Below are 11,977 nucleotides of genomic sequence, written 5' to 3' on the forward strand. Positions count from 1 at the left end.
GCAGCCTGTTTCCTTCTTGCAGCAGCTAGAAACCTGTGTCTGCCCATGACAGAGCGATAATAATAATTAATAACACTCTGCCCCTTCTGGTGGAAGATCTCCAAGAGTGTTACAAAGAGGGGGCTTAAATACCCCTGTTTTACTGCAGGGAAAAACGGAGACACAGAGAAGTTAAGCGACATGGCCAAGTTCCCACAGCTCTGAGAGTCACCCGCAGCCTCAGTTTTCCTGACTCCCCATGTCCTCTCTGGCCACTAAAAGCAACAGACATAAGCGGAAGCAAATGGACATTATGTTTTTAACCTTCACTAGCTTTGGCTTCCTGAAGTGATTCAGGCTTCATAGAATCACAGAAATGTAGGGCTGGAGGGATCTCAAGAGGTCATCTAGTCCAGTCCCCTGCACTCAGGCAGGACCAATTAAACCAGAGGTAGTCAATTATTTTTTGTCCCAGTCCACATTTCTTGGTCAAGGTATAGTCAAGGTCCAGACCCCAAAGAAAACAATTTAAAAAACCCAAAAATACTAAGAATAAGATGATGCTATTGAGGTCCATTCAAAAGCATTTGGCTGTCCGGCAAATTTGGCTCACAGTCCACGTATTGACTACCCCTGAACTAAACCTTGACCATCCCTAATAGCTGTTTGTCTAACCGGTTCTTAAAAACCTCCAAAGATAGCCTCTTCTCCACTAAATGGGTGCACCGTATGGCTCAACCAAAATAAGTAGCTGAGGTTGTCTAAGAAAGGGCGGCCTCCCTCAGTGGAAGCAGGGTAATGGCAGAGTACCACCTTTCTGAACTAGTTTACAGCCGCACTGTACATCTTTCACTCTGCCTCAGCATCCAGGACGGGCACCGTTTTACTTCAGTTTGTACCAAGTCTGGTTTCTTTTTTAACTGTCTTTGGAGCTACGGCACCTGGAAACAGAAGCCAAAAACCAGACTGTCCGGGTAGAACTCAGACGAGTGGCAACCCTAAGCGGCTATGGTTTAAGCTTATTCTGCAAAAAGGTTTTCTCAGCTGCCCAGTCTCCATGGGGTTCCAGCGCCAGTATTCCAGATACAAACCCTCCTTTTTTTACCAAGCCCTTTAATGGGTGCCCAGCTGCAAAAGAAAACTGCTTATGCGGCTGATTCAGTTCAGCAGCCTGCGAGCCAAACAGAAGCTAAGAGGCAATTCTTCCCAGGACACACACTTGTGGAGCAGAGTGTGTTTTGATCAGAATTGGCTGCGATTCTTCAAGTTGCACTACACTTGTGTGCCTCCTGCACTCTCAGACCATCATGTTTGCCTACCTATCCGCGCAGTCTGTGCTGTGTAGGGGTAGTGTGTTTTGATGTGCAGCAGATTCCTTCCCCAGATCTGAGCCCACTGGGACAAGTGACAGATCGGTGCTCCCCTACCCCAGCTCGCCTGGGTCTCTAGGCAGCAGCTCCCTTCTGCAGCCAGGGGGACAGGAGATCAGTGCTCCCCTCCCTCTGGCTCCAGCAGGGACCCGGCACATAGGGACCCAGGCGAGCACTTTGCTCTCTGCTGGAGCTGGGGTAGGGGAGCACTGATCTCCCGTCCCCTTGGCTGAAGTAAGGTGCCTGCACCGGCAATGCACTCTGCCTGGGTACTTAGACAGCAGTTCCTTTCTGTAGCCAGCGGGAGGGAAACCGTGGGCCACTCCGAAAGATCCCAGGTCTCCGAAAGGCCACGGGTTGGAACCACAAACCTAGTACATTATTAATAATAAAGATCTGTGGAAAAACAGGAGTGGTGACATCATGTCAAAGACAATGGAATTCTGGCTTATCTTTGCTCCCATAGAAGTAAAGGGCAAAAACGTCTATTGACTTCCCTGGAAGCAAGAATGAGCCCTTTCATGTGCAAACGTCGGGATTGTGATGATCCTTCTGATTTGTTAAGCGCCCAGAGCATGCTCAGTCCTGTACAAAATATAGAGAACAACTCTGGGTCTGCCCCAAGGAGTTTGCAAGCAAAAGAGGCAGACCAGAGGGTTCAAACTGGATGAGTCAGAGTGTGGGCCCAGTCCTGGGCTCCAAAGACAGCCAGCACCTCACAGGATTGGGCCCTGCCAGCATAGCCGGTTCCTTTTTAGAATGCTACATTTGCATACAAAGACAGCCTGTCTACTGTGCTGAACCAGCCACTCAGTCACACTGTCAAACACATGAGCCAGGTTTACTTCACGCAACGTGGAGCAGCAAGAGCAGCCCCTCATGTCCGCTCTGCTGATCTCACCAGGGCTACAGCAAGGGCCGCTGGAAATAAAAGCCAGCCCAGATTACTTGCATGTACATGTCACCTCCGCTTAGCATTCCACAGGAGCCCTCACGATTTTTACTATTTCTTAGTAGAACAACAATGGAAGGAAAGACTCGGGTCCTAGCCTTTCCTTGAAACAGCCATGCTTAATGTTAGAGTAATTTCCTCTTTCAATAGACCAAATATTATGACCCTGGGACATGTGGAAGGGGAGATTATGGAGGCAAGGGAACAGCAATGCAAAGCCTGCTGCATGGGTTCCCATGGAGGGGCTTCTGCAAGGTCTAGGGTCACAGAGATGGCAGAGCTCCCTCCCTTTGGAGCGTCCCGTCCCTTTTCGCTCCACACCACATTGCAGAGCAGAGGAGCCCATAGGCCCCATTCGGTCCAAACAGATGTCCGTAAATGGAGTTACCGATGAGGTTTCTAATGGCTGCATACCGACGGCCACAACAGAATGATCGGGGTGGTGCAGCAGGACAGAGCTGCTGCAGAGACTCATTAGAACAACATATGGGACCCAGCAAGCGCATCAGGGGATTCGTTCTGAAAACACGAATGCTTCCCAATGAAGCAGGGAGTTCCCTCCGAGCTATGCTGATCTTTAATACAAGATCACTTGCTGTATTTCCCTTTGCTACTAGCTGCTTGCCATCCCCGGCACATACAGCATGCTATCAGCTGCCTGCATTTCGCTTGCCTCTTATGAGAGAGATCATCCTAATGGCACAGGGAAGACAGTCGTCTGCTCGTAATGTCCTCAGGTTTTGGACCTCCCGTTTCTTTTGTCTAAAACACAAGTTGTCATTTTCATCAGGCTTCTCCAGAGGACAGAGATTAAAACCCAGAGACCAAAGTCATCAGCCAGACGACAGCACAAACTCTCAGCGCAGCGCTCTCTGCCCAGGAGGAGTCAGAGGAAAACAGAAGGCAAAAGAGAGGCTCATTATTTGCCGCTCCTTGTGTGCCAATTTCTGCCATTGTTTACAAGCACGTACCGACCAGCGACTTCAATGGCAGTGCTGGGTGTGTGCTGGGACGTGCAGTCTGGCTCTGTGGCTAAAAATACTCATTCAAATCACCTGGCTTTTGGGGAGTCACTTACTGGAGATAGAAGAAAAGACAGAAGCGGTCAGGGCCTGTTTCAAATCCCAATTCTAGGTACCTCTGTTCCTGCCCTTGGACAGTGGCTTTAAGCTACCTTTGTGCTGCCTGTGGTGCATGTTAGTGCATCTCCTATGGCCCCCTTTGAGCTTCGTACATTCCAGCCATACCCCCTTTCTTGCTCGCAGCCCTGCCATGCCAGGACCCCATTGCCAGAGGCTGCCAGCAGGGCTAGCCCGGAGTCCTTACACCAGTTCTACCTGGTCTGGGGAGCACGTCTCCCAGGGGCATGGTAGAGCAGCACAGAAGGGCCTCAGAGTAACTGAGAATCAGGCAGGGGTGCAGCCGCAGCAGTAGCAGTAGTGAGGTATCTGCCCCCGACTGCAGGGTGGGGATGGGAGGATTCACACGACTCACTGCGCCGAGCAGAGTTTGGTCTAGAGAAGCTCTTCGCAACGCAGGGCTGTGTGCGAGCTATGCAGCTCTAAGCTGCTAGATCGTTGCAGTCACCAAAGAATCAGCCCTTCGGAGGCCTCTTGGTGCTGTTCTGCTCATCTCCTGATTGCCGGCCCGATCTCTTACCAAAGACGAAGCACCATCTTTGAAGGAATGAAAAGCAATTCAAATAGCAAGTGTCCTGGCTGGCATCTCTTCTGCTGTGTATAGCTCGCGCCCTGAGCGTGTTTCTCGGCAAACCCTCCTCGCCACCACCAAAAGAGAGAGAGTCTTTAATAGGCAATCTTGACTCAGAGGTTTCCAGTTCTAATCCTGTCCAGAACAGGGCTAGCTGCTTCCCAGCCCTCTGATCCTTAAAGGTGTACACTGCCATGTTACAGACCATCCTTTTGTCTGTCTTTGTACAGCACCTAGCAGGATGGGGTCTTGGTCCACGACTAGGTTCTTAGGTGCAACCACCATACAAGTAAGTTATAACAGCTACCATGGCTGTTTGGTGGCCTCCGTGAAGTGAGCTGGGTCCATTTCCCAGTGGACATGTCTCTATAGCACACAACCTCCAGTACAGTTATTGGGCCCCTGGACTGCAGTCTCAGTAGAGTTGCAGGGCTGGACACATCCCTCCAGCCAGGCTGTCCCTCCTTCTCAGGGTTGAGCTACACCATTGGTGCAATGTGTAGGGAAGCATGCATCCTACCCACTGCTTTCCAGCTACCACATTTCTGAGAACTAGAAGTAAAGGCCAATAGAAGGAGTGACCAAATAAGGGCTTATTTGTTAGGCTTGCCCATGATTTCACCTGCCTGGGGCACTGGAGAGTGGCTTCCCCTGTTCCCCCGTTAGCTTTTACCCTCCAGAAGTCGGCTGACTCTTGAACTGTCTGAGAGCAGCACGAGTGTGCCACAGCCTGGTCTCCTTCTGTATGGCAGGCTCTGAGTCAAGGGCCAGCAACCTGACCCTCTCTGTGTTACTACGCAATTAAGAGGGGAAGCGACAGCTCTCTGGAGCTGGCATGGTTATTGGCACTTCTAGCCCTTTGGGTAAGATGGGAGGTTATTGCCAATGGGACACTGTTTGCCACATTCTAGATCTGCTTAATAAGAAGGCAAATTAACTGACCCACACATTAGACATTTGGAATTGCTGAGTGATTTAAAATGAAAGCAGCAGCCTTCCATGTTTCCTGTGATCTTTGTGCGTGTGTGTTTATAGCTGGAGGTGTCACTTTGCTACACAGAGCAGCTGCTCAGAACTTCAAGACAATGAAAGAAATAGGGCCCAGGTCCGGCTGCTTCAAAAGCACAGGTCTCTAGTACTTGAGTTAGGAGAATCTCCCTTAGTTGTTATCAATATAGAGCCTATGACATACAGTTAAGCTGCTCCAATTCCATCCAGCAGATGGCAGTCAGTCTCTCTCTCTCTCTCTCACTCACAGAGCAAGCCACAGGTGGTCACAGGGAACTTCCAAGGGAGGGGAATAACTGCCTCACACTGATCTTTTGAGCCTCTTTGAATTGAAAAACAGGGACATGCCCGTTTAGAAGCTGTTCAGCAGCTCCTAGAAATATTCAACCTGTAGATTAGCCCAGCCCCTTATGACCTACAGTTAGTTACTTCCATCTCGTGCAAACACAGGCTTCTCTCACTTTCCTTCTTGTGCCTTGCTGTCTTCAGGGGTGCTGCACCATCAGGCTGTTTGTGCTCCAGGGGAATCCCTTAAAGTGCCTGGCCCAACTGGTTTTACCTGCATGCCTCCTTTTGGGCCCACAGTTGTGACTTTAAGGCTTTAGGGCGGTGGCCAGCATGTATTCTTCTGCTCTCTAGGAAGTGGGTGCATTTGGTTTCCCATCACCAACAGCTGAGGTTAGTGCCAGGCCTGCAGCAGAAAAGAAAGTCACGTGCAGCAGCTTAATCTGTCTCAGTCGAAAGTGAGGACAAAGGTCCCACCACAGTTTTTACTGTGCAGCAAAACTTACCCGTGGCAACCTGCACACAAAGGAACTTGGCAAGGAGCAGGCTGGTGTGTCTGGGGAGAACCCACACTCAGAGGAGGAACCCGGCTTCTGGCAGCAGGCTCGAGCTGCCCAGAGAAAGGCAGGTTGGGAACACTGCCCGGCAGGAGTAAATCAGACTCTTCTATTCCCCCCCCAGCACAGGAGCAATTGGAAAGGTAAGCAGCAGCCCTTCCAGGGAAAAGTCACTGCTTGCTTTCAGCTTGAATGGACTGAGCTCCTTTTTATCTTTGGCTGCTGTTACCATTGCTTTGTGTGGAGGAAGGAGGAAGTCAAATGGGCCCCGGATCTGCAGATCCAGCTGGACAGTTTGTTGTTATGTAGTTCTGTTATCATATAAACTACCAAAATCTAGAGAGAAGGAAAGAAAACACAGTCCCTGTCGGGGAACTATTGAATATTAAGAACCAGGGAGCAGGTAGTTTGGAGAGGGGGGACTGGGAGCAGGGGACAGATTGCTCTGGCATCCCCTCTGCAAATAAATGGCAAACTCTGAGGTCTTTGAAAATTAGTGATCAACAGAAGGGTGTGCTGCTAGCAGCCCAGAATCTGCTGCTGCTTGTAACTTATTTCACAACAAGTGCGTCTTGCCCCTGAGCACAGAAACTAACCGCTGGTTCCTCTTTGCAACATTTCTAAGGCAGAATCAGGAAGCTCTGCAGCTGGAGAGCTCTGGAGGGAAGACAGGAGTCAGAGTCTCATCGGGACAGGGAACCACATCTCCGTACTCCAGCACAGAGAGCCCCCACACCCAACCATGCCTTAAAGGGAGACAGATACCTCTGGGGGAGCCACAGGAGCAGCTCTTGGGGATGGTGGAGCCTGCAGGAGGAGATATCATGGCTGGGATGCAGAAGGAAGAGAGTCTGGAGGCATCAAAGGGCACTGAGCCACGGGTGTTGCCAGTGGCCTCTCAGTCTCAAGTAGAGGCACTTACTGGCAGCCAGGCACCCAACCCCAGAGTCCAGGCGTTATCATCATCCGCAGCAGCAGCAGCAGCAGCAGTGAGGAATGTGAATCTCCACCAGCCACAGAAGAGGGACCTGATCAGAAGCCTGGGCAGGGGTAGCAGAGGTTCAGGTAACTGGGAAGTGAGCTCTGACACAGCCAGGCTCTCCATAGGCCGGGGCAGCACGCGTAGGAGAGGTCTGAAGGAGATCCTACTGCAAAGCAGTGGAGCCGAGGGAGCCATGTGGCTTGTGACTGCTCAGAAGATCGCCAGCAGCAGCAGCCTGGCTGTGGAGATGCACCAAGAGCTGGAGCAGCGGTCGGAACAGAGCCCTGATGACTTGTCCTTAGCCCTAGATCCCCTCGAGCACGAGTGGATGCTGACTGTGGCCCAGGGGGACACTGAGAGCCTCCTGAGGTTGCTAGACATAGATCCCAGCCTGCTGGGCAGGAGAGATTTTGTGACAGGCTTCACTGCCCTCCACTGGCTGGCCAAGCACGGCTTCCACGAGGCTCTGATCGAGGTGATGACCTGTGCAGAGAAGAAGGGCTGCCATGTGGATGTCAACATTCCCACGGCCAGTGGTGGACTGACCCCCCTGCACCTGGCTGCCCTGCAAGGACATGAGATGGTCATCAAGGTGTTGGTGGGAGCCTACAGTGCCAACACGAGCCTGCGGGACCACAGCGGCCGCAAGGCCTGGCAGTACCTGCGCGAAGATGCCTCCAGGGAGCTGAAGGAGCTGTCAGGGGCTTTGGAGGAAGACCTGGCCCAGCTAGGGGCATGGAACATCAACAACAACTGCAAGCCGTCCAGACAGGCCGGGGGCTCTGATGCTGACCGGACAAGCCAAGTGTTCAGAAGATTGCCATCCTTCAGGAACATGTTCAGACAGGCACTTGCCTTCTTCCAAGAGCTTTAAATTGTCCTTTGTGGCTGAGACTCAGTTTGTTGTTGCCCATGAACTCGTTTTAAAGAGCAGCTTGTCTGGGGGGGGGGGGAAGGAGATGGAGCGGGGAGGGAAGCAATGGGGTGGCAAGGGTTGGTACACGAGACTGTTGCTGAGCCAGAACTAACCAATGGCAGCTGGGGCACTGAGATTACCCATGAGCCACTGGCTACAGCTTCTGCAAACCTGCACAGGCTAGGATTGTGTGCACACATGAGTGCACACCACTCCCCTTGTACCATGTGCTTAGGGCTTGTGCACGTGTCCGGGGGGCCGGGGGGAGGATATGGCCCTCGGTAACTGTTCTGCATCTATAACGGAAGCCTCTTCCAGTGACATTTCTTCTTCTGCGGAACCTCCTCAGCACAAATGGAGACCCAGAAGTGCAACCTGCCAACCTCATCCCTCATGCTAGTGCCTCTCACAGGCCCGTTTACTCAGGTTTTGCACAGCTAGCCAGGGCATGGTCCTATAAGCAGAGCATCCAGATCTTAGAGGGCCTTATAAGCAGGATCCTCTGCATGGTTTACATTGTTTCCCTTCCTGCTCCAGTGCTGTAACTCAGAACAGGAGTATGGAAAGAGGCGCTATTTTACCTTTCGTTCTGCTGTCACTCCTCATAGTAGCTCTCTGCCCAAAGGCGCAAGTCACAGGATAGCATGGCGGAGGAAGCGCAGTCTTGTGGTTAAGGAACAGGATGGGATGGCAGGAGCCCTGCGAGTCTATTTCTGGCTCAGCAAGAGGCTTTTCATGTGACTTTAGAGAAGTCACTTCAGTGCTCCATGCCTGTGTTTCCTCTTTTCCAGCTGAGGATAATGACACATTACCTACTTCACATTACCTACCACATCCCTACTTCACAGTGAGGCTCTGAGATGAGGTTGATTATTGTCTGTAGGGGCTCAGAGGACCTTGGACAGAGGGAGCTAGCAGAGTGTCATTAAACATGCTACAGTGACCCACTGAGATGTCACAGAGGATTTGGCCTTCAGGTGGGGAATAAGCAGCAGCTGAAACTCCAAAAACAAAAATCCTCTTTTCATGCACGTCTCTGTTAAGGAAGAGCACAGAAGAAAAAACACAGAAAACAGGTAATACCACTAAACTCAGTGTGCTTTCAAAATGCCCTGGGAAGGAAATATCAGCTGCGGTAGGTAGCCTGCCCTTATATCATGCGCATTTCTTTTTTCTAGAAGCTATTTGCTGTGTCAGATAAAAAGCTTAAGTCCTCAATTTGATTCTGGTGGCAGAGCACAGAGAAAACGGTGGAGTGAGGAGGGAAGCAGCTTATTTAAAAGTGTCAGTCTGCTGGTACACCCAGAGGATGGAGAAAAGGAAGGGAGCTAGGAACACTCAAGACTACTTCTGAACACCTGGGTTTAAAGATTTTAAATGAATAAACAGAGGCCTAGGTAGGAGGGAAAGGGGGACAGATTAGGGGGAAATGAGTGTAGGTGGGTTCTTCTGTGCAGAGGAATGGAACTTGGATCACATTCCTAGGGTAAGGAGAAGTTGGTGACATTGTTCTGAGAAATGTACATAGATAAGGTATATAAAGAAAAGGTATATAGATAAGAACAACAAACATACCAATGCACAGCGGTCATGCTGCGAAGTGACACTCCAGAGAAACAAAGGAGAGGTTGCTAATCTCTCTTTCTAATGTATCACTGCTCATATTTGTAAGTATTAAAAGGGTAAATCCTACCAGTCACCTGTCTGAATTGTATGTTATTCATCAGAAAAATGGAACTTTGTTCAACTTGCTTTAAGTTTTGGGGCTGCCTCAGAATGTCCTAAAACAAACTGCCACACCCTTAGTTTCACACAAAATGAGTTAATTTTTAACTGCCTCCTTTATTTATAGTATGGTTCTCCTTTGAAAAGTGATTGTAAAATGGTCTTCTGAAGTTCCATGCTCATCCACTCCATTTATAAGGGAAAATGATGGTTTTTTCCTCTAATTGCCAGCCCTGGAAATATAAGATGGGCTCTGAGACTCAAGCTAGTTTCTTTCCTCCCTGTGCATCATCACCACTAATAAAGATCCTGCAGGCCAAATTAGGCCCTGAGTAACATCTGTGCAATTCTAGAGGCTTCAGTGAGATTGCACAGATGTAACTGACCAGGACTATGTAAACAACAATTAATGATGTGAGATAGAATCCAGCTGACTCCCAGTTGTGTTGGTCTGCAGGGTTAATAGAAATAAAGATTTATTTTATCAGCTAGGATACATAATGCACAGTGAAAATGGAGCTATTTAGGTAACACCTGCTTTATTCTGTGGGTTTTTTTTTTTTTGTATTGCTTTAACTCTATGCGTTTAGAAACAAAGATATAGTATAGGGGAATAAGTTATTCCAGTATAAATGCCTTTATATCAGTATAACTGTAACTGTGTCCACACTAGGGGGCTGCACTGATCTAACTAGATCTGCTTCTAAACTGATTGGGTTAGCTCGGGATGAACACTGGCTGGGGACCAGCTCTGAGAAGGTGCCACTTTTCCATAATCTCTTCTCACAGCAGAACTAGACTTTAATTCTATGAAATACTAAAACTCAAATGACAACTGCAAAGTTAGTCCAAAACTAATTGAAAATCAAAGTAAATGGTTTCTAGCATGAGGTCTAGCTCCTGCAGCTAACAGAAAAACCTAACAGCATTTTTTGTCCCATTTTTCCACTGCTCTGAGCTTCCATTCTGCTCCCCAAGAGTCTAGCCATTGGTTTCAAAGGGAGCACGAACACAGACCTATTTACTATCAGTGATATTATTACATGCTCATCACAGGTAAGCCTTTGAACTCGTATGCTATAGTTACAAGTTCCTGAGAAGAAGGAACTCATTCAATTTAAATTCCCCCGCATTCCCATTGTTTACTCTGCTTAGGCAGAATCCCGTGTCATAGCTAGTGATCCCATGCTGTCTTTCCTCCACGGCACATTTTTATACCTACAGAGGAACAATCACACTAAACATATTTATAAAACAAAATAGCCTCATTTATTTTATCAACAGCGTTTTTTTAACTGACCAGTCCAATTTACTCTGCATTTCACTCAGCACAGATAATGAAAACAGACTGGTCAGTTCCTAGTCCACTTAGGCAAAGATTTTCAAAGTTGCCTTGGGAATTTGGACACCTGATTTCCATTGCAATTAGTGGGACCTGGGCATATTCCAAATCCTTGTGCAGCCTTCAAAACCTCAGCTCTGATTTCCTGGTTCTTGTGCATTAGCACAATTTTGCAAAGTCTGGGTTCCAAAGACTGCAGAGGAACACTTATTGAACTGAACTATGCATAAGTGCCTCAGTCCTGACCAAAGCCTCATTGTGTTAGGCTCTTTATAAACAACCAGTCCCTGTCCCTAAGCGTTTACAATCTAAGTAAACTGAGAAAAAACAAGCTGCCACTAGAATAATAATTTAAAATACAGAAATAGCTCTTTTGGCCAAGATGCTATAAAAGCTTGTTTTCACCAAACCCCAGTTTGGGGCTAAATATGTCTGGACATTGTTCCTTTAAGTTAGAATCTGAATCAAAAGAAAGATTCAGTGGGGAAATGTTTTAAAAACAATTATAAGGAGTTATTTTCCTGAGAAAAAAGCAGATCCTTGCTGGAAATTGCCATTGTCTGATAAAACAGCATAACAACAGTAGTAATAGTTATATAACAAAGAGTAACCAATTCAGTTTCTTATTGCCTGGACCAGCACTGCCACAAATACCTTCTAAAACAAGATTGTCTAGTTCTACTCTCAGGACTGTAAAATAACTGGTTTCATCCAAGCCCTGATCCTCATGACAGGGAGAAACTATCAGCAGCCTATCCTGGTTGGTATAATTGCTTTGATCGCTCCTGCCCTGCTTTAAGAAAGCAAACAAACAAGAATGGTAGGAGATGGGATTGATGGATCTAAAGTGTTGGTTTTCAGCCTTCCTCAGTGATGCCAGCTGCCTCAAACAGCAGGTCCCTTCCTCAGTGGTTGTACACATGGAGAAAGAAGAAATTCAGGATCCCACAAAACTTTTTATCCACAAAAGCTTTTGGATAAACAATAAAAAACATGCGGAAAGCTTTTAAGAGAGTGGGTCAAGCTTTCAGACACAGACTTCTGGAAGACCTCTGAACATGAGGAAGCTCCTCTAAAAAAAATTGGGAGCGAATACTTGCAGCATGTGGTCTCCCATTAGATTTGAAGCATCTTTATTAATGATTCCTGCT

General features: G+C 48.4%; 1 protein-coding gene across 1 annotated transcript; it reads left to right on the top strand.

Annotated features, from left to right (window-relative positions):
* The first annotated feature begins 4,252 nt into the window (after nt 1-4,252).
* On the top strand, nt 4,253-7,749 carry SOWAHD (sosondowah ankyrin repeat domain family member D). The gene is made up of 3 exons (XM_067549675.1): nt 4,253-4,300; nt 5,757-6,004; nt 6,487-7,749. Exons 1-3 carry the CDS (start codon nt 4,253-4,255, stop codon nt 7,715-7,717), a joined length of 1,527 nt encoding a protein of 508 aa, XP_067405776.1. The 3' UTR covers nt 7,718-7,749.
* Nucleotides 7,750-11,977: the final 4,228 nt, after the last annotated feature.

This window comes from Emydura macquarii, unplaced genomic scaffold (genome assembly GCF_026122565.2).
Source record: "Emydura macquarii macquarii isolate MOO-44397 ecotype Brisbane River unplaced genomic scaffold, CSIRO-AGI_Emac_v2 contig_1253, whole genome shotgun sequence".
NCBI lineage: Eukaryota > Metazoa > Chordata > Testudines > Chelidae > Emydura > Emydura macquarii.

Excerpts from the sequence above, each read along its gene's own strand:
- SOWAHD (XM_067549675.1), top strand. The coding sequence starts at position 4,253 with ATGGGGTCTTGGTCCACGACTAGGTTCTTAGGTGCAACCACCATACAA. Across the intron at positions 4,301-5,756 it reads TAGGTGCAACCACCATACAA|TCGAAAGTGAGGACAAAGGT; the intron begins GTAAGTTATAAC and ends AATCTGTCTCAG. Across the intron at positions 6,005-6,486 it reads GCACAGGAGCAATTGGAAAG|GCAGAATCAGGAAGCTCTGC; the intron begins GTAAGCAGCAGC and ends AACATTTCTAAG.